Raw genomic sequence first — 23,371 nt, 5'->3', positions numbered from 1 at the left:
ACTACTTTCTCACTCAGTCAGAAACCGAGGCCTTCACGTTTTTGTTGTAATTATTTTATTGTTTTTACATGAAAAAAAATGTGCAAAGTACCCCAAAATAGATCAAATGATCAAACATCAGTTTTCTTCAATCATATTTACTCGGAGCACGAGAGGACGAGAAGAAATATTGGCATTGTAAATACAAAAAATTTGATCGATAATAACTTTAACTATGTGGGAAACATTTTTCGATTTATTTTACAGGTCAATCCCAGATGTCACACTTGAGAGGTACAGGACTTTTTTTTCTGTACTCCTTAAAATCCACTGTTCAACCATCAAAATGACATTTTTCTATCGTTTATAAAGTTCCTGACCATTGGGATATAATTTCCAGTCTCTGACTCGTAGAAATGTGATGAAGATATCGTTCTTCTTTGAAGTTGAAAGAGGTTTTTTTTTAACTCGAACCAAGTCATCTACTCTTTGGACAGAATTGAACCAGGGACCCTCTATATAAACTATTACAATGCATCTGCATTGAAACAATCTCGTCCTCTCCGTCCTCCTGCGATCGTCGGCACAAACAAGCGTGGCACAAACATAGTACAAACACAATTAAAAAAAAGTTTAAAATGCTACCATTTCTTCCTCACAATTCTAGCAGTGAAACAAACTACTGTCCCGAACACAATCTCTCGTCAACACTGGACAGGGAGGCGACTTATCGTGCTATAGCTGGAACTCCTCAATCAGGTGTGTTCTGTGAGTGTGAATTAAAAAATAAATTCCTTAGAGAAACTTGTCGTTAGGAAAAAATATATTCTTGTCACAAAGGTTGACCGTGTGGAAAATCTTTTCCTAAAGATAATTATTTTTCTTCGGTTTAGGATCTAAATCCAATTTCTACAATCTACAACCTGGAAGATTTGAATTATTGCATCTTGCTAACACGGCTACCACGACGCAGGGGCCAGTCTTTCCTCAGGAGCAATCGACTCTTGAATCCAACTCGTGTTACAACCCCTAGAGTTGTATTTCCTGGCTCAAAGAAGGTCCACCTTTCCAGCACACATTTCATTTCACAGCGTGGAAGTTTGTTATTGCATCAATAATCGCGCTATTATTATCAACAATGTTAATTCAGTGCATGGACATGTTTTGTTGAAGTGCTTTTGATCTAGGCTAGAAAACAGCTAATGGTGAACAGACATTCTAAACACTGTTGTTCTGTCCGGCAAACAGAACTGTGGCAGCTTGGCAAGTGTTTTTCTGCGACACTCCTTCAAGGAAACCTTTCAAACATTTCTTACAAATTACACTTTTGAGCTTCCAAACATTTGCTAGACGCAAGGAAGTACAAGTCACCACTAGATGTCCCTGCATGGGGGTCCATATGGAAGCCCTCAAGTGAAGGTCATTATTATGTGATAATAAGTGGAGTTTGGTCAGATTTACATCCACTCAGGCACCAAATGTTGCCGCCTGAGGATGAAGAGTTCTTGTCTGTATAGTCAGGAAGTTGATGAATACCGTGATGACTCTGGAGTGATGGAGAGCAGCAGCTCCATCTTGCAGTTCACCATCATGGCTCCTCTCAGTACATGGCCTCGGTGTCTCTCAGGCTTCCGAACGACAGGCTGAAAGTGCCTCCCAGCCTCTTGCCGATTGCTCCTCCTTCCCGCTTCTTCCGCCGGTTCCAGTTCAGCAAAGAGGCGGAGCTCTGGCCTTTGGCACCGCCCACCAGGCGCTGGCAGCTATTTTCTTTGCCGCTACTATGCAACAGCATGGTGGCCCGGCGATCCGCCTGAGGGCGGAGATGCAACAAGGTAACCCAATGCTTTTTTAATTTTTGTTAATGAAATATTTTTTTAACATAATTGCAAACTTTTTAAAATGTTCAAATACAAAATATAACATTATTTTGGTTGTACATTACAACATAAATTGACAAACTATATATAAATAGCCTTGGAAAATATGTCCCAAGGTCAAGGGATGATTACACACAACACTTCAAATGACAACTCTAGGACATTTGTATCTCTTAGAGGTTACTTTTTTTTTTTTATAATAAAAATATCCTTCCCTGAGCTTTTATTAATTTAAATTTAGTTTTTATCTCTTTTGGTAGGACTTGAAACAGTTCCTGAACAAAGTTCAACAGAACTACCGTATTTTCCGCACTATAAGGCGCAATTGAAAGCCTTTAATTTTCCCAAAAAATGACAGTGCGCCTTATAATCCGGAGTGCCTTATATATGAACATTACCTGGTGGGTGACTTGTTTACAAACACTCATGACTCTGCGCCGACTGAGCCGACACGCCGCGGGCAGGATAACGTCATTGCGTCATCACGGGGTGGGATTTACAACGCCTGTCACATCATGGCGGAGTTATATTACTGCCAACGGTTTGAGCGAGTGTATCTTGGTTGTTGTACACTCAAAATCACTCTGCTGCGCGCTCAACCTAAGGCGAGCTCAGGGAGGACGGAAACCTCCCGTGGAGCAGAAGGGCAAAAGCTTGCTTGATCTTGACACCTTTGACTGTATCTTTTATTCTATGCGCCTTATAATCCGGTGCGCCCTATTTATGAAAACACTTCTAAAATAGGCCATTCATTGAAGGTACGCTATATAATCCGGTGCGCCTAATAGTGCGGAAAATACGGTAGTTCAGGAACCACTGTTGCCTTTGAAACTGTCCTACTAGCCTTCCAACTAAAATAAAATCACTTTCACACTCATTTTTAAAGTATGTCCAAGCTAAAGGTACAATGAAATCCTTTGAAACTGACAGAAATTACTTATTTTATAAGAACAATGTGATTGAGTGAACTGTTGAGGTGCTCAGATCTATGGTAGATAATATTAATAGGACTCACTAAGCCTCAGTACATGTGATTTAGAATTTCCTGGAAAGAGTACACCTCAGGATGACAGACCTTAATCTAATTACGCAGTTTTTTTTTTATTTTCAATTATTGTCAAAATATGGTTTCAATAAATCACAACACAACACAGCCTCGTCCACACACCTGTGTTTCGTGCGAGTGCAGCGTCACCACACTCAGCTCCACCCCTCTTTCCCCAGAGCTCTTAAGCATGTTGACGACCTCGCTGTGTTTGGCCCATTTACAGTCATGGCCGTCCACCGCTACGATGTAGTCGCCCTCCCGTAGCCCCGCCTCCTGAGAACACACCTTCCGGATTAATATAGAAGTCTGAAGACGGTTGACTAGATTCAACACAGTGTCTCACTTGAGAACCATGTGATCAAAATCTTCCTTCTTGACATGTGTGCGATTCACTCACCGCTGCACAACCTCCGGGCACAACTCCAGCGACCAGGACGGGAGAGTCTCCTCTCAGGGTCAGGCCCAGTCCTCCCTCCTTTCTCTGCAGGCTGATGAGACGGACCGGGCCCCAGCGAGCCCGAGCACAGAACACGGACAGAGGCCCCTGAAAAATACATTTTAGGTGATCATCATTCCGGATCATTGTTTTACACTGGAAGACTCTGGTGTGTGTTCACTCACCAGTCGCTGGAAGATCTCTGCCACTTGGACAGTAGAGAAGTTTGTGGGAGTGATTTCAGGTTTCTGATTAGTTTTAGCTGTAAATATAGCAGATACGTCGTTGAAGTCACTTTTAAATGTTAATACTTGGTACAAAAAAGTAAATACCAAAAATGAGTATTGTTCAGAAGTAGGGGTGTCAGAAAAGAAATCAACAAAGTATCAATATTCAACAGCACTGTATCATTTCATATTTAATTTATGGTCTTTATTTTATTTTTTATTACATTTAACATGCAAATATTCAAAAACGTTTCTTCAATATGGTGTTGCAATTAAACTTCCGGCCGCTAGATGGCAGTAGTCTTAACCTTTTGTGCAGCTTTAGGAAAAAATAAGAAACCGCAAATCTGGCCGTTAACCGCGATACAGTCGACTCCAGCAGCTTTTAAAGATGATGTTTGGACACATTTTGATTTTCAAACAAATTAAAGCAGTAACGACTTCGTCAAGACTCATGTTGTATGTAAATTCTGCAACACCAGAGTCAAGTACTCGGACAACACTACAAATATATACGCTTTTCTACAACATATATCACAGCGATATATCACAACAAATTACAATACTTTTCAATCTATTGCGCTATATAAATAGAGATTATTATTATTATTATTATTATTATTATATATTGTATAGTTGCACATGTATTGCGCAATACACACACCTACTTAGAAGTCAACAATCATTTCTGTTTAAGAGCCTCTCGTCCGATGATGTGAGCCAACCTTCTTCTAGCCTAGATATGATGTGAGTTTGTTTCAGAGAGCCTGAGAAGATCATAAAGAAGGTTTGCAGCTACCTTGTCATCCATAAAACCCTCATGTAAAATTACTTTTGTGCAAATATTCTCAATGTATTTCCTAATTATTCAGTCAAAAACGTATGTAAAATTGACTTGAACATGTAAATCAATCACACACCTGAACACATACACTTCATATTTGCACTGCAGTGAAGTGATAAAAGCTAGTGAGTGTTATTCGTTACTCACACTGTATCTCAGGAGCTTCTGCTGTTTCGTCAAAGTCATCCTCTCGGTCCAGCTCAGAGTATTTCTCCAGGGAGCGTTTGTGTGTGAGAGACAACACATCCTGCAGGATGTCCATCTTCCTGAGGATCTTACAGAGGCCGTGGACTCTCATGGCTTCCTCGTGTCGGATGACCGCACGTCGCAGGTGAGCTTTGCCTTCAGACAAACCCACAGAACAAGTCAGGCTTCAAGACAGAAAGTTCCATATCATGAACTTGTCAAAACCCACCAAACTTCCTCCGTTTCTCAGGGTCCGGCAGCACCTGGCTCAGTGGCGGTCCTGCAGGAGAGCTTATGTAGAACTGTGTGAACGCTTTCTCCGCTTCTTCATCACAGTCGCTTCCATCATCAGGTACTAAAACACAAATCATTCAGTCTCTTCAGCCAGTTCTAGTTTGATCACACCGTTATTTATGATCACACTACCAACACCGTTTTATTGTTAATTGTAATACATGGTTGTTATTCTTCTTCTATGTTAAAAATATAGGGTGAGGCGGCAGGAGGAGTAATAAATTGCTTTGAAATTGGCATGAAGTAAACTGACGTCTCAGTGAAGGATTGAGGTGGAGGGCAACTTCAACCTTTCAAGGGATAAATGTTTAAAAGGGGGGCAGACGACCTCCATGAAAATAAAATATATCAAAATTCAATACTATTTATACCATACAAATACTGTAAGAGAGATTTCTAGAATTTCAGCTCCCTTTTTTTTTTTTTTAATTGTAAGGTGGCATGAAAAGCAGAAAATTTAAAATAAGACTAATTATATTAAAGTATGTATACATGTATATACAGTTTTTTAATTGAAATTTCGTTTTATTATATTATTTAATTGAATATTTGAATTGAATACATTACATAATGAGCAGTTAAATTAGACGTGAAGATCTAAGTGTCGCATGATTGGTTGAAAGGTGGATCAAGTAGCTCGATACTCTTTTGGTGTCGTCTGTTGGACTATAATACCAACATTTTTATATTCAATTTATAAGGCTACACATTTAAAAAAGATTACATGACTTACAGAGTTTACTGATCATGGTCTCAAAGTGCCGGTTTATTTTTTATTTATCTCAAGAAATAAAAGGAAATAACGTGCACACTTGTGTGACTTACGTGCGTGGTCACAGAGTGCAACAGCAGCATAGTAGTGTGACAGGGCGCGGAAGTGCTCCGACTTGACCTGGACCATGGACGCCCACGAAAACGGTACGTAGTCCTTCATCAGCGGCTGCAACATGGTTTGCTGCACCAGCAGGTAAACATCCGACACCTACAAGAGACACTCGGGTGTGAGGTCAAGGGGTCACACGACCAAGACTCCTGGAGACGCCGCCGCTCACCCGTGCAGCCTCCTGAGCCAGACGCAGCTGCGAGGTGAAGTGTGTGTCCTGCGTTGTGAGCGTGACTCGCTCAAACACACACTCCTGCACCTGAGCCACCATCAGACGCACCAGCATGCAGAGCGAGGGGCTGCTCATGTCCAGACTCGGGGCGTTGGAGAAGTTCTCTTTCAGGTAATTGAAGGCTCCTGACGAGAAGAATAGCTTGACGATGCACATGTTCCAAACAGCTCTGTTGGAACTGAACCGATACCTGCTGCTCGCTGGAAAGCATCTATCGCCCGGTCGATGCCGGCTGCTGCAGATCGGTCCTGCCTGGCTCCGATCTGCGTGTACAGCGCTGCGATGTTAAACAACACGCTTCCTTTCTCGAATGCAAGTGCCCGCTGGCTCGACGGGACGCCAGTGAGGGAGTCGTACCTGAGAGAAGAGGGAAGCACATGCTCAGCTCAGTGATGCATGACACAATGAAATATAGACAACAAAGTCAGGTAGGAATTAGAGGACATAAAGTGACGCTGCCTCCACCATCTTACAGTGAAATCACAACATATTTCATGAAAGCACAACATGGCAGCAAAAAAACTTCCAGAAAAGCTACCAAATACAGGGTTCAGGTGTGTTAAAATCAAGACTTTAACCTACTTTTTTTAATACAATCTGAAATTAAATTTAAGTATTTAATTTTACCCATTTATTGTTATTAGTCCACTAAAAAAAGCTCCATTTTGCTGATTTTATTAATTTATTAATAAGTAATCAGTGCCTCATACTCGTTGCCTGGCACCGGTTTCAGCCTTGAAGAGAAATGTTGTATATTAGACGATTAAATTTACACTTTGCTAAGTGAACCACAATGAAGAAGAACTGTGTTGTGTATCTTCTGTGAGACCTCCGGCTTCAACTGCTTTTTTTTTGCTATTGTGACATCAATCTGTAAATATTTATTTTTGATTAATAGATACATTTTACCAAATATTTTGAGATTTGAAACCAACATACAACCTCACTAATCATACTGTATGTCCACATCTTCAAGACAAGGCATTGAATTAAGATTTATTTTTATTAATGAATCTAATGCCTTTTAAGGTTCCACAAAAACCCTGCAATAAGAATTTGAAACATGTCTTGTTAATTTCCTGAAATAAAATAAATGCAAGTATTTAAAGCAAAAGATTCATTATTTCAATACAAGGACACATTTGATTTTTTTCCTTTTCCAAGAAAACTTTCCATACAAAGACAATTTGTTCTTATACCCATTCTTTCTAGTTACACACTGTAGACAAGCTCGGGTCTTTAATCGTTTTTTTTTAGTCTAGAGTTTAGCTCTCTATGCTCTTATTTATCACAACTTTGTTTTTTCCACAAAATCCAGCACATAGACCAGTTCAACAGTACATGCGATTCAACAGAAATACTATCTGTGAGTGTCTACTTCATGGCTAGTTAATACAGATGAATGAAGTTTGATCCTAAAGTTAAGGTGTTTTGGAATGTAAATAAACAAAAGAGTAATAAGGTTTATAAGCCAAAGTTCCAGACACAATCTTTGTCTGTAAAAAGTCCCTGTCCGACAAAAGAACAACCAACTCAGTCTCAGGGTGGACGTACTGTATATAAACCTCTTGGTCTTTTTCATGAGTGAGGGAAAGAGGAAGTAAGTAAGTAAGTAAGTAATATTTGTAGAGCGCTTTTCTAGACCAGGGTCACAAAGCGCTTAAGCAATCAAAACAATACTCAATAAAGTATATACTTAAAAGGTCAAGGTAACACAGAGGACAACATAGGAGCCTCAGAAAATGAAGGAAAAGCCTGCACAAATAAAAAGGTCTTGAGATGTTTCTTGAAGGAGTCAGTAGACTACATCAAGCGCAGAGGGAGAGGAAGATCGTTCCAAAGCTGATCCAGGTGGCTGGTGTTAGGACAGTGACAGATGAAAATAAAGTACTACATAAAGTGAACAGGGATGTCCTACCAGTGGAAGTGAACGCCCAGGTTCCGGTGTGGGGGAAAGAAGCGCTGGTCCAGGTAGTAGAGCTGGTTGTAGTACTCCATGAGCAACTCCAAACCCGTCTGGTTCCGACTGGGCGTCCTCATAGCCTTAACCCAGAGAGTATCAGACACATGCTTTAGTCACAAACACATTCCGGGGATCATGCCTAAGAGAATAATTGAACCTGTCGGAGGTCCATCAGCTCTTTGATCTCTTTGTCGTACAGGGAACTGTCCTCTCCGTAATGTTCACAGATGAAGTCCTGGCAAGACACACAGGCCCAGAAGCTTTACAGAAAAACATCTACTAAAGTGTCCGGGCCAATAGACTCAGCAAAAATAGTGAGTAGCAACTTTTATAAAAAACCTAGACTACATTCGACTCAACATTAAGATCAGATTCTTTTCTTAGACACCCACATGTGTTTACACCAAGAGATTAAACTGACACAACATGACGAGAAGATGCATTTAGAAAAAGTGTTCCGCGTGTGAGCATCTTCACCTGAATTGGCAACGTGAAGTCCACTTCTTTGGTTTCTTTCAGGCCCAGTGGGATCATGGGGACATTGACAGCTTCACTGTAAACACACATCAACAGTCACTTGATTACACAGTCGGCCATCTGCTCAGCTCCCAATCCTGTCCCACAACAGCTAAAGCCCTGCGTTAACCTTGATGCCCCCGACCCAGCCCTGACAACATTCACACATAAGCCCACTCACAACATCGCTAATAAGACAGGAAACAAGGTTGTAATCACCCTCTTGAGAATCCCTGAGAGATTCACCTTTTATATTCATGTTTTTGATCTTGGATGTAATAATGATGTTTTTCTTAACTGACTTCAACTTATTTTTCCAATTAAAAAAATAGTTCACCCAAAATTCAAATGTATTAACTACTCATGTTCTACTCTACCTCATGCCAGGTCTATATTTTAATTAGCAAATCAAATTTGCCTGTTACCCCGAAAAAATAAGGATAATTGTAGAGAACATGAAATGAGGGAATATGGGGTCAACTATCACTTTAAAAGATTTATGAAGTGGTCCCTAACAATTTGTGGTTCGTCTTCTTGCAGTTTTAAAAGTGGTCAGGCGTTGCTGACAACTGTGATTGGGTGGCTGGGCGGCAAAGCATGAGAGCTGTTCAGGTCACAATTACTGGGGATTCAAGTTCAAATGAATGTTATATAAAAATAAAAATGAGATTACTTCGTAGATTTTGTTTAATACGTAGGGTTTTTCAGACCATAATCCTCGCAATAAATGTGAGACCACTTTATATGGCATACATATTTCTTTATTCAAAAACGTATTATTTATCAAAAACCTTTGTCTATAGAACAATCTAATATAATTATTGCATGCAAACATCCTCACCTGTCCGTCTGGTAGACCTCCATGTTGCTGTTGAGCTCCTCTAGTTCTTCTTTGAGCAACTGCAGGTTGGAGTTGACGAAGCTTAGCTCAAGGGCCACCGTCTCCTTCACCTTGTTGTTGGTTGTGGCTCTGCAATCAAACCAGAACACTATCAAAATAAACCAAGCGCTGGTGTGACAGGATTAAATACAAAATACATGTTGGTATTTTTCCCCAATTTTCCAAATAAGTTAAATTTAAAAAATATTCTTGGACCTTAATTGTAGTTCACACATCTATGTCTAGATGTTAAAGCTAGTGTAGTTGGACTAGAATCGAGCTATTGAACCATTTCTTGCACAACTTTGAGTTAATTAAAAAAAAAAAAAAAAACGTTCCCACTAGCCAGAAAATAATAATCACTTTGAGACTCACTCATTTACCACACAATTTAAATTACTGCTCTACTACAAGGTTTTCCAAATTTGCCCACTTGTTTTCCCACTCCCTCTCACTGAACTCATCTCTGCAGGTGTATATGTTTAGCTCATGGATCATCAAACAAACATGTCAAACTGAGGAGCCTGTGCTACCCTCGACTCATGTGTAGGTGAATCTGCTCCGTGTTTGGGCGATCATGAAGCAGTTTTATAAGCGCAAAGACATTTTAGATCAGAACATATATTAAAGAAAAAAAATGTGTAACTACTTTCTTAGATACACATACGTCTTCTTCAGTTATTTGTTTTTCTTTAAACCTGTTTTAAAGCAGATTTAATTTTTTTTTTCCTACCGCCGTCACTTGAACAAGTTGAACAATGGGCATATTTTTGTTCATTATGAGATGTGCATTTGATTTAATGAACACTGTGGCGCTTAACCAATTCAGCACTAGGGCTGTTCATTGGCAAGAATACGGTGGTACAAACACCGGAACCAACGAAACACATGGGCAACTATACAATATTTTTGTTTGATACTGGTACTGTATTGCTTGAGTACTTGACTCTGGTAATGCAGAATTTATAGACCACAAGCTTTTTAACAAAGTCTTTTATTTGTTTTGAAACAAAATATTTTCTATAAAAGCTGCCGCAGCCGACTGTAACCTATTGTCCTCCGACATTGACTGGATCTTGTCATTTCACCGTTCCGTTAGCGGCGGAGGACGTAATGACTGCTGCCATCTAGCGGCAGGAAGATTAATTGCAACACAAAAATGAACAAAAGCTATAAATATTTGTTGTCGTTTCTTATTTTTATTTATTTTTTATTTTACACACACTTTATTGAATTATAAACATACATTATGATAATGATTAATCATGATATACAGTATATAAAATATATATCCAAAAAAAATCATTACCAATTCAATTTTTTTTAATAATGATACATTGTATTTAAATAATGATGAAGTATCGTAAAAAAAAATGTATCAAATTTTCCATGACATGCCTCCAAGATGCATATTTTAAATTGACATCTGCAGAAAGAGGCCTTCTAGAGCAGCATCAGCTTCAAGTTGGGTTTGGAAAAATCAGGGAGTTAACTCAATGAATGAATTGTGCCGACAAAGAAATCCCTCATTCACCTGTGCATTAATCTGACACTATGACACACACATGCTTGCACACACTAACAAGGATCAAGCTGCGCACAATCTGATTAGTCAGCTTTAAATGAGCTGCCCGATTCAAAACACACCCACTCGCACGCACAACATGCCGCTGCGATTGAGGAAATTTAGAAACACGTCCTAACACATCAACCAATCACGGACGAGGAACAGCCCTTATCTCGTGTATAATTTGCATGTGGGCCCCCTCCACCTGACCCACAGAACACTGGTGGGGGGGGAGAGTGAAACATGCTTAGTGGTCTAATAGATTTGTTGTAGAAAAGGAGGCGACGAGAGGGGCACATAAAACTGTGTCAGACAAACAAGCGGCGGTGGTGACGGCGTGGGGGGTTGAGCTTTCAGGAAATCTCTGCATGGGAGCAGGACGGGAGTCGGACACAAAGCCAGCTGATTACAGGCCGGTGGGCTGTGTGGGGGTCCTCTTTGTCTGTGTGACCCGTCCGCCCCATCAGGGAGGGCAGGAGCACTTGTTTTACTTCCCATAAACTGAGTCATCAGCTTTTAACTTGAGGCCACGCAACTGCTTTTAGAGGAGACAGAAAAACAGCCAACACATCAAAGTCTGAGAAAGAGCTCTAGGACACAAATTAGCTTCACTAACATAGATTAAATAAGTTCTGACTTGTGTATGAGTTATAAAAGTCAGAACTCTGATGCACTGAAATTTGGCAGACTCAGATCGGTTTAGGCTCTCTGTCTGGACTTTTATGTTGTTTTTCAAAGCAGGAACAAGAAAAGCACTCAGAGAGTGCAAACTTCCACCAAACAGCTTGTTACCATTGCCCTAAATTTATTTTTTTCATATAATACAATGTCTTTTTTTGGTATTTTTTATAATATTTATATCCTTGTGCTCAAGGAAAAGCAGGTGATGGTAGTGTTTTGAAAATTGCTCACTCAATAAACATAATAGTAAAAAGCAAATTTCTCTCTCAACCACATAAAATGATGGACCCTTCCAACAGTTTTGGGATCCGGATGGTAATATTGATCATCACCAAGACTCAATATTTTCCATACATCTTCCTTTAAAATCTGTGTGAGATTCACACAAACAGTGTGATAAAACTGGTGGTTTCAGGAGCAAGGCACGTGATCTTTGACCTTTTTCCAGAGGGCACAACTAGAACATTGGTAGAGAGCTGACGAAGAGTGACTCTCAAAAGCTTTTCTACAGCTTCTTCAGAGACTTTCAGACAACACAGGCATAGAAGGTATAACTTTAGGGTGAGTCCATACTTTTTTAAAATATATAATTTAGTTGAGCATCATTAAGATTAGATGTTTCTGAACTACAACCGATTGGGAAGAATGTAGTGCAATACAGGTTTCTTCTAATTTTTTTTCTATGATTTTTGGAAGTTAAACCCAGTCAATTATCTAAGCAACTACTATCCACCTTTAACTGGTGAGGATTATCTTCAATAAGAATCACACAATCTGACTAAAATTTGAGATCAATTTACTAAACCGAGTTTACCATTCCCCTTGAAACATCTTAAAAGAAAAATATAAATATCTTATCAAAACAAAACCTGAGATTTAAACATTCTTTCACGCTTTAACGCATCGATGCTTCAAAGTTTTAAATATCTTAATTAAATGTCACAATACTTGACCTTGACACATGGTTAACAATCCTCCTCGTAAAAAACCTCAATCTCACAGCATGCGATTTCATGATGGTTACAAGTTCTGTAAAAACGCTTTGTTAAAGAAAAACCAAAACTTCTGTCAGTACTTTAGGGTTCATAACAAGACTCTCAGACAAACCTCATTAATTTGTAAAACAGGAATGCACTCGTGTTAAAAGGTACAGAACATATTTCATCATAACAACGGACTGTCCTGTGTCCTTCCAGATTGTACTGATCTTACCTGAACAGGTTCTCTGCTCCGGCTCTCATACGCATTTCTTTGTTGATCTGCTGGTTGATCCGAGCACGCCGGTGCTGAAGTTTACTTCGTTGAGTTTGAGCAAAAGGGTCGCATCCCTGAGGGTGTGAAAATGAAATATTCAGAATGATGCCATGACATTATTAATGCCAGGTCGTCAGATAGATGAAAAAATGGCCAACAAGTGACAGCGTGTTGCAAAAATGACGAACAAAGAAGCAGGATTGTTACCAATTATGCCTGGCACTCTGTGTTCCTATTTGGTTAAGTGATTTACTGGAGGATTTAAATTTGGGAACAGCAGGAAGCCACTGGTGTGGGGTGTGTCGGAGCGTGACACTTGTTTCCAAGATCAGGAGAGTGCGAGACGACTGGGAGCTAAAGATGGATGTAATCTGGAGAGACGCAGCAGGAGGCGAAGCTGATCGGCTGGACTGGGAGATGGCCTCGCTTTAAATGAAGCGATGGACTATCTGTGAATGATTCCTTCATTTGTTTCCAAAAACTAATGACAGTTTGGCAGACTATGAATGCTTTTAGATAACAAGACCAGAACCACAGTCAACCATAATTACCAAAAACTATTCTATTAAGATGGAAAACAAGTGGCAATAAGAACAGACACACATGATCTTGCCCAGAAAAAGTGGTATAAACACAAGGGTGAAAAAATAACATGGACTGAAGATACACAACCTTCTTTAAATCACCAAATACAGTCAGCTAAACTATAAAGTAGATGAAATACAGGGTAAGAAATATTACTGGAATATTTTCCTGTCACAAATAGGACAGCAGCTCTTGTTCTGTTATTACATGCTTATAAGTGAATAATATATAATATATAAAAACATATATAAATAACATTGATTGATAAATAATTAGCATTGGTCGTTTCTCATAGTGGGCTCAGAGCTTCCCATTGGATGGGAACTTGGTCCAGGAATTCTTGAGGAGGAGAAAAAATGTCCTTCATGTCCCAACTGCCCCTAGTACATAGATCACCAGGTTATAAACCTAACAACAAATATAAAGGGGTGGTGAAAACTCTCAGATGCACGCAGCAAAAGTTCACAAAAAAGATCAGGAGGAGGTCCTCTTTTCCTCTCTCCTTAAAGACTAAAAGAAAATCTCATTACATTTGCAGGGAAATTTTTTATGAATCGTATATTTATTTGCTTTTTCATAATAAATAATGAATCACAGGTTTTATTTTAACGCCATTTTGCCCAGCACTGACTGGCTGAATTTAACCTCCACCTTTAAAGCCATCTCGCTAAGAACTTCACCCCACTAGGGTTTATCCCCTCACGGCCCTCATGGTCTGCAGAACCGGCCTTAAGTTAATCACAGAGAAGGACCCTGTATGCTTCTTAAGATCCTCTCACCACCGCCGAGCCGGAGGTCCCATTGAGGGGGTCTGCCCTCATTTCCAACTTCATAAATCCAAAATGGAATATTTGACTGTTAAACTGGCTGTGGGCATGGAATCATTTTTTGAAAGGAAAGAGTTGAATCATTGCTCTTGTGAAATGACTCCTCCGCCCATTTGTATTAGAACCTTCTCACCATGAGTTAATTTTAGAATATTTTCTGTTTTTCCCTCTCACCCAGTTAAGGGTGTTTGTTTAGCGTGTGGACTCGTTGAGTAATCCTTTCAATGCTTGTGAGGATTAAGCTCCTGGACCAGTCCTGCTCTAGTGGAATATGGTCCTGAACTGACCTGCATCTGCCTGGAATACAGTTAACAGAACACATTCACTTTGATTTTCATGGATTCCACTGGGTCCTAAAAACTATATATAGGACTAATGACATAAGTACTATTCTGACTACTAATTATATGCAGGTGTCTAAGCCTCTGATGTAAGTTACTGTACGGGAAAATGTTTTAATATGTAATGTTTTTCAATATCTGGTATTTACTCTATATTGTACTTTTGGTTAAAGACTGTATTATAACAAATGAGAAATGAGGAAAAAATAACTCAGCTTAATTTGTCAATTTAAAAAAATATGATAGGAACATTAATGTTAAATGAATAATCAAACTTAGATAATTGATACTTTTTTTTTTTAAATAACACATTTTTACTTCTTACTCTTACTTACGTTCATTCACCTTTTCACTGTCAATGTGTTATAGCTGGTGTGTAAGGACTTGAATCAGGTCATAACTGAAGGTATGGTTATAATGCTTTATTCGTTGTTTTGCGTGAGACTCTAAAATGTAAAAACAATAAAACCAAATACATAACTTGCAGTTCATTACCATGGTTGAAATAGCAGCTTCAGAGGAGGACAGTGTTTATCGCAGTACCATAATGTTTGCAACTTTAACTGTAAATCCAAATAAATAAACAAAACTTTTTCAATATGAACGATTTTAAAGAAAAATCTATCCCTTCTTACAGTGCAGAATGTGATCAATTTGTCAGTGAAAAACAGGCTCATTTGAACAACTTGGAATATATATGAAGCAAAGTGGTGAGTGAGAGTCACCTTTCTTGATGATCCTCTAGTCAAACTTTTCCTCTTCATGACCTCATTTTGCACATACATGAACCTCACTGGTCGTCTTTGTCACCTGCATCTCCATAATGATTACTCCACCTCCACCTCTCAATGTATCCAAAACCTATAACCCTGTCCTCTGTAACTGAAAGCCCCACGTGTATTCCATCTTTCATTCTTCTTGTCTCCACCTCCTCCATTTACCTCTCTCTACGAGCTACTATACCATATTGGTGCAAAGTGTGGCCCGTTCTGACTATTAATGAAGCCATTGTGACTTCAGAGAGTAAGTTACAACTTTATTTTAGTCTTTTATTGTTAGTCTCTAAATGATTTATGACTCCAATTATTGCTCCTCAAAAAGATTTAAGTGAACATTTAAAATATTTGATTAAAAAAAGTGCTTTTATATCAGATTTTTTACACAACAGCACTATGCTCTCCCCTCATCTGTCACTGTCCATCACCATAGCAACAAGAAAAGGAGATTCCTCCATCACTAACATGTGATAATTCAAGAGCTGACTGTGAATAATATATTCAAACACGCTTATTTCTGTTTTTTTACAGGTATATTTTAAACTTCTTACGTAGTGAGTGCATTAAATACATTTAATCGTGTACCTAGTTCAGGAGTGGGCCACATTATATACCGTGACTGTTGTGAGGGGCCGTCAAAAAAAGAAACACTTAATACGATGGGAAAAAAATGAAAGAAAACAAATGTTAGCAGTTTTGACAGTAACGGTATGAAAATATTAACCTTTGTGTTATCCCTGGGTCAAGGTGACCCAGTGGCCCAAAAACAAATGTTTTTTCTGGTATCCCTTGTGTTGAGTCAAGGTGAACAACCTACACCACTGGATATGAATTTATGGAAGTCAGGGAGGTCATTCACGTTGACCCCGACACAACACAAGGGATACCTCGAACACATTTGACCCAGGGATAACACGGGGGTCGATAACTATTAGCTGGTCGGAATTGTGTGTGTGTATATATATATATATATATATATATATATATATATATATATATATAAATAACTCTATATTAACTCTAATAGTTTTACTATGACCTCATGAGGGCCACATAAACAGCCCAGCTGGTCACACTTTGCCCAGATCTTGTCTAGTTCGTCGTTTTTTAATGAGGTTTTTCTGTCATTTACTAAAACAATGACAGTGTGTGGCAACAAAACAATATGAAACACCAACTGATCGACTAATAGGCTACAAAAAGAAGTTTCTATTGCAATTTTTAGGTAAGTTTTTAGCTTCTATTGACTGTGCAGGCAGAGGATCCAGGACCCAGGAATAGAGATGTGTCCCGGCGTGAGTGTGCAGGTTCGCCGTCTCACCTTTCGGATGCTGCCGCCGTGGCTGCTGTCCTGCTCCGTGGGCAGCGTTAGCGGCATCTCGTCGTCCGAGGCACCGTCCGGAGGAGACATCTCGCCCTCTCTGAGGACACGAACACACGGTTAACATCTCCCTCCATACCGTGTTCTCCCCCAGCTTTGCTAGCTCGGATCCACAAGTTGGCTAACGCAGCACTTGCCTCGGCGCTGGCTCCTCCATGGTGAGCTCAAAACACTGGGAAAAAGTAACTCCTCCTCACATCCCAACAACTTTGTGTGACGATTCCAACACGTCGCGAGTTCTATCTACAAGAATAAAGACATTTAGAAAACTCTAAATCGGTTAAAAAGTTGAAGAAAAAAAAAAGCAGCGACTCATCACGGAGCGAAACCTCTGACTTCACCCTTGTTGTGTGACTGAGTGCAGCTGCCAGGCTTATGCACGGGGGGAGGGGCTCCAGCGGCGAAGGCAGCCAATCAGAGTGAGGGAAAGTATATTGACAGCGCTAAAAACCAGTCATCGTTGAGATTAGAAATAACTGGCAGGACTCGGCAGCCAATCACAAGTCACTTTAAGCGTCCCCTTTGAGCTCGAGCCGTTGCCATGGGAACGTCAGGGTAGAGGTTTAATGTGTTTGTGGCCCAAGAAGCGTTTTAGCTATTAACGACAACTAGAACAACATTTTATACGTGAAATATATAACATATATATATGAATGTTAACTGATACTAAAATCTGACTGATTCAAATAAAAATAAAGACATTAAATTATTCTGAACTGGTGGGTTGGGACCCAAAGGTGGGTGGTGGACCTTTACTGGGTACGGTGTTCATTTTAGGACATCGTCAGGTCTCAAGAAAAAAAAACAGGTCTCAGGAAAAAAAATATCAGGTCTCAGGAAAAAAATATCAGGTCCTAGAAAAAAAAAAATCAGGTCTCAGGAAAGAAAATATCAGGTCTCAAGAAAAAAAAAACAGGTCTCAGGAAAAAAAATATCAGGTCTCAGGAAAAAAATATCAGGTCCTAGAAAAAAAAAAATCAGGTCTCAGGAAAGAAAATATCAGGTCTTAGGAAAAAAAAATCAATTCAATATTAAAAAAAACATTGCTAATAAAGGACCTAGCAAAATATAGTAGCAATATTGCGCATGAATATCCATTTACTTTTTTAAACTGTACATTCAATAATATAGCATTACACTCATATATCTTTAACGTGGCAAAAAAAAAGTAAAATACTACGTTTCCTTTCCTTGGCCTTCCCATGTTACTTAATGGATGTTTTCTGAGGCCATCTGACAAATGAGAGTTTTTCCTGAGACCTGAAAATTATTTTGTGAGACCTGACTATGTCCCAAAATTTACTTTTTTCCTAAGACCTGACCAACTTTCTCTGAGACCTGACAATGTCACAAAATGTACACCGTACTATGGGGTAAACAAAAACATTTTCTTCTTAGAAAACAACAAGTTAATAGATACTGCACATACATTTATTTAAACAAATGGCTCTTAATTTGGGTTAGTCATTAACACGTTTCCTGCTATTTCTCGATAAATCAAGTTTAAGCACACACACATGTTTGTATTTTCCTTATTGAAGAACCAAATACACATTCAAATACCTTACTTTATCAAGTAGAAATGTGAATGACGTATGACAAGTGTAGCCATTAGCACAATGATACTCCTCGCTTACATTCAGTATTGGAAAGAAGAGTTGTTGGTTTGATCCCAGGTCCAAGTGTGATTGTGCTGTTATGTCTCTAAGATGAGCCTAAAGGCTCATTGAAGTTTGTTGGTGGCTTGCGTCGCGGCCTACTGCCATCGGTGTATGACGGTTGTTTCTTATTTGGTATCATAGAAAGTTATATAAGTAGATGCCATTAATTAGAATTATAGTTCCTTTTTTTAAAAAAAAAATCATACTGAGTTCTTTTTCGAAACTTTATTTCTTGTACGGCTGCTGTCAATAAGGGAATATCATAGAATAATGTAAAATTTGACTAAGAAGACACAAACTTGTCTTGCTAGCACGATCTGCATCTGAAAACCAAAGTCTCTGGGCCACACCTTGTCAGGAAAAAAACGCATTTCCACCATCAAACCACATCAATAATGTTAACAGTTAAAGCTCTTATAAAAGACAAAAGTTTAAATGATAGTTGACAGTACAATGATTTAGCATTTATTTCATTCTGTGTGATTGACAGCTCTTTGTTTCGGCCTCTGCAGTGTCATTTTTATGAAACGTTTTTAAATGATCGTCACACCAACACAAGACAAACTAAACAAGTCATTGTGGTTGGTCTCCACTAGAGGGAGCCAGCGACCCTCCAAAGTCGCTCCTCTAGCAGCAGGTTGTGAGTTGACCCGCAGGTCGAGGTTATTGGTTGAACTCCACTCGTCAGAGAACTGCTTGGATCCTCTCAACTGATGAGTTAAGTTCCGTCGTGAGTCGCTGGAGGTGGATGAAGCTGCGCCGGGTCCACGTTGACGACGGTCTCCTCCGTCCGCCCGGAGCTCAGACAGTATGTGTGGCTGACGTCGTTCATGGTGTTGGAGATACACTTGATCTCCATCTTGTTCCGGCTGGAGACCCTTCTGGTGTCGAGAGCCCAGCCTGAGGAGAGACAGAGTCACTTCGCTGGTCGTGACCATGAACATAGAGTGGCAGTCGAGCAGAAAGTGAAAACAATTCAACAGAAAAGGAGAGTGGAAAACTGTGTGGAAAAATAAGAAGGTAAAAAATGTTTTGGTAAATGATCCTGGTCCTGCTGCCTTGTGTCTGGACACCAGCTACACTCTCCTCACACAGCACACAAATGACTGCTGTTGACTTTCTCTCTCCATCCAATTGTCCATCCTTCTATTTATCCATTCGTCTATCCATCCATTCATCTAATAGTCCATTCATTGTCTATACTCCATTAGTCGGTCCGTGGGTCAGTTCATCCATCCATCCATCGGTCCATCCATCCTTCTTTATATTCATTAAGTCTAACCTGATCTATCCATTTATCTATCCGCCTCTCTTACTATCTATCCATCTCTCTTAGTAACTCTCTTACTATCTATCCATCTCTCTTAGTAACTCTCTTACTATCTATCCGCCTCTCTTACAATCTATTCATCTCTCTTAGTAACTCTCTTACTATCTATCCGCCTTTCTTACTATCTATCCATCACTCTTACTAGATATCTACCACTCTAACTATCTATCTATCTCTCTAACAATCTCTTACTATCTATCTATCCATCCATCCATCCATCCATCCATCCATCCATCCATCCATCCATCCATCCATCCATCCATCCATCCATCCATCCATCCATCCATCCATCCATCCATCCATCCATCCATCCATCCATCCATCCATCCATCCATCCATCCATCCATCCATCCATCCATCCATCCATCCATCCATCCATCCATCCATCCATCCATCCATCCATCCATCCATCCATCCATCCATCCATCCATCCATCCATCCATCCATCCATCCATCCATCCATCCATCCATCCATCCATCCATCCATCCATCCATCCATCCATCCATCCATCCATCCATCCATCCATCCATCCATCCATCCATCCATCCATCCATCCATCCATCCATCCATCCATCCATCCATCCATCCATCCATCCATCCATCCATCCATCCATCCATCCATCCATCCATCCATCCATCCATCCATCCATCCATCCATCCATCCATCCATCCATCCATCCATCTATCTATCTATCTATCTATCTATCTATCTATCTATCTATCTATCTATCTATCTATCTATCTATCTAACAATCTCTTACTATCTTTCCATCTCTCTTACTATCTATCCATCTCTCTTACTATCTATCCATCTCTCTTACTATCTATCTATCTCTCTTACTATCTATCTATCTCTCTTACTATCTATCTATCTCTCTAACAATCTCTTACAATCTATCCGTCTCTCTTACTTTCTCTCTTGCTATCTCTCTTGCTGTCTCTTCTACTACCTCTCTATCTTTCCATCCATCCATTCGTTCATCCACCAATCCATTCCTCTATCCATCCACCCATTTTATACTTTCATAATCACAGGGCTCAGACTAATCTTGAGAACCTCCATAGTTCCCACCCAAGGCTTTCCCAGCCTCTCTTTCGGGAGAGCTTGAACATATTTGAGCTCCTCTGACCTTGTGAAGGGAAACGAATGAACGAGCTACAGCAGAGAAGCACTCTCGACACTCGTAGAACCTCCCGAAGAGGCCTGCAGCCCTTGAACGTGACACGTCCAAACTCAAAAGTTTGGTCTCCATCAGAGTCAGAGCAGCATTAAATTGTTTCTGGGGACGACGTCTGGCGCTCCGTCATGTCTCAGCAGAGCAGGTTTTTTGGAAGAGGGACACATCAATCACTCTCCTGTCAGGTGACTCGTTAAAACCAAGGCTGACAGTTGTGAAAGTGGAAAACAGACAAGAATCCTCGGTCGCGGAGAACGTGCGGAGCTACTGATTTGGAACTTGGAGCCGTTGAAGGTTCTCTGGAGGATCCAAGGCTCATGTTACTGATGACTTCATCAAATATCTGTGATCGAGTCTCTCTGGACTTCACGTCTTCATGTTTTTACACATGCCAGATCAGACCAGTGGGTCGAAATAAGACTGAAATAAGCATTATCTATTTATTTGTATTTCCTGTTAAGGACTTGATGGACTTTGGCACTTTTGTTTGGATAAATAATCGGAAATAAAAAGAAATCTAAAACAATCACATACAACAAAGGATTGTAAACAAGAAAATCTAAAGAAATCAAAAACATTTTGTCACTGCTATAAGACTATAGAGATATTTTTTCCAATTATGATCAGGGATTTTAATGTAGAAAAATAGAAAATAAAAAATTATATGACAGCAAAAAACTTGGCCTGACCTGGATTGAATTTTACAAAAGACAATTTGCAAAGTTTTAGCAGCTAAGAGACAGTAAAGGTCCAGAGGAAGAGGATTATTAATGCACTTCTTTGCTTATTGATAGATGCGTCTGGTGTTAAAGGTGCAGAAGTTAAAGTAGGTCCACAGCAGAGACACCTTTACACCTCAGCACAGACCCCCGGAGGCCGGACGTGTTGCTGTGTATGTGGCGTCGGCTGCGAGGGAAGGTCACTGATGTGAAAACTCTGGACAGGTACACTAGCCCGGGCGACATGGTCGCTGTGTCTCTGTGGCGAGGCTAAGTGCAGCGGCGTCTGACAAGTGTGAGCTTTGTTTCTTTACCTGGCTCACCGGCTTGACCTCCGTCACCGTCTGCCACCACAGAGCGGCCGCCTGGAGACGACAGAGCAGACGAGGAAGTCATGTCGAGAAGGAATGACCGAAGCAAGAAACATTTATCTGCTGCGACAAAGACGTCTGAAAGTTTGTGTTCTTAATGGGATATAAAGATCGCTGTGTGAAAAAGCAAAGCGGGGGAAATTCAAAAGGTGTCTGTGTCAAGAAATGAGTTGAAAAAGTAAAACTACTAACTAAAAACTACTACTAAATCAGATTATGACACAATCTCTTAACTATCAATGGAAAAGAATAAACTACCTTACATTGACTTGATATCAAGTATTACTACATTGCTGGACATAATACACCTGACTGAAGTGTAGCATCTTTTACTTAACAATAAATATATGCAATTTTTAAAGCTCCAAGTTAAAAAAGTCAGTGCTAAGAGGAGTGAGCAAGTCGGAATAAGGAAAACCTAAACTGTCAATATAACTGAAACCAAAAGGTTAAGTTTCTTTTAGAGCCAACTTTATAATAAATTAGAGATAAAGTTATAACATAATGAAAAAAAAAGAATATATATATATATATACTGTATATAAACTGTTTCATAGTTACATTTATAACATAAAAAGTGTAACACTCATATAAGGGGCTAAAAGCAAAATATGAAGAAAAAAACACACAAATGAATAGATTAAAAATAATAGAAAATAAGATCAAATGTAATATGAAAAGTTTAAATTGTAAAACTGGCTTCCACAAAAAAAAATCACTTAGGAAATGAAGATACATATTTTGGACTATCTAGATATTTACAACAAACAAGGCATGTTATACTGTATATTTAAACATACACCTTTGTCATATAGTGATAATTTCTTTTAGTTGGTATTTAAAAAAAAGGTTTAGCAATGATTTTGCTGTACCCTAAAACAACACCATTAATTCAAATCTGGCATAAATAGACTGATCAAATGATCTCCTTATTTCCTCTTGTTTTTTAACTGATGCATTTAAACAAATTTACATTATAACCTTTTTTTTTTCCTCTTGGAAGAATGTCATTATAAAAACGTGTGTTCATTCTGAATAAAAATCTAAACCTATTGAAAATAATACTCAAATTGCAGAAAGGTTTTTTTCCTCAATGCAAATTATATAAAAAATTAAAATATAATATTGTGAAATGACACGTTAAAAAAAGACAAAATTAGTACATTAACCTAGTGATAGAACAAGTAAGGTCTGAGGAAGGAAGGAAGAAGATGCTCTCACGTCAGCACCTGAAGAAGAGCCAGTAACACAGCATGGCATTGATCTCTGAGACAAATATCAAATCAGCTTAACTTCTTCACAAGATCCAGGAAAGTTTGAGAAAGTATTTGAAA

The 23,371-nt window shown here is 39.3% G+C and overlaps 1 protein-coding gene across 1 annotated transcript; it reads right to left on the bottom strand.

Annotated features, from left to right (window-relative positions):
* Window positions 1–76: 76 nt before the first annotated feature.
* On the bottom strand, window positions 77–17,184 carry rhpn1 (rhophilin, Rho GTPase binding protein 1). Its single transcript, XM_087784657.1, has 16 exons — window positions 16,911–17,184; window positions 16,718–16,813; window positions 12,826–12,941; window positions 9,327–9,455; window positions 8,447–8,522; window positions 8,127–8,204; window positions 7,925–8,049; window positions 6,197–6,363; window positions 5,944–6,131; window positions 5,717–5,873; window positions 4,827–4,952; window positions 4,559–4,753; window positions 3,526–3,602; window positions 3,302–3,448; window positions 3,025–3,177; window positions 77–1,789 (listed from the first exon to the last, which is right to left on the bottom strand). The coding sequence occupies exons 1-16, from the start codon at window positions 16,932–16,934 to the stop codon at window positions 1,580–1,582; spliced, it is 2,064 nt and encodes a 687-aa protein (XP_087640783.1). The 5' UTR covers window positions 16,935–17,184; the 3' UTR covers window positions 77–1,579.
* Window positions 17,185–23,371: the final 6,187 nt, after the last annotated feature.

Source organism: Callionymus lyra, chromosome 2 (genome assembly GCF_982586985.1).
Source record: "Callionymus lyra chromosome 2, fCalLyr1.hap1.1, whole genome shotgun sequence".
NCBI lineage: Eukaryota > Metazoa > Chordata > Actinopteri > Syngnathiformes > Callionymidae > Callionymus > Callionymus lyra.
Note: the sequence above shows the minus strand (reverse complement) of the source record. Positions and strands in the feature narration are given on the sequence as shown.

What these genes read in the sequence shown, in the direction of transcription:
- rhpn1 (XM_087784657.1), bottom strand. Translation starts at nt 16,934, where the DNA reads ATGGAGGAGCCAGCGCCGAGGCAA. An exon ending in GAGGTCTACCAGACGGACAG is followed by an intron (nt 8,523 to 9,326) that starts GTGAGGATGTTT and finishes GTGTGTTTACAG; the next exon opens with TGAAGCTGTCAATGTCCCCA. An exon ending in TGGCTCAGGAGGCTGCACGG is followed by an intron (nt 5,874 to 5,943) that starts GTGAGCGGCGGC and finishes TGTCTCTTGTAG; the next exon opens with GTGTCGGATGTTTACCTGCT.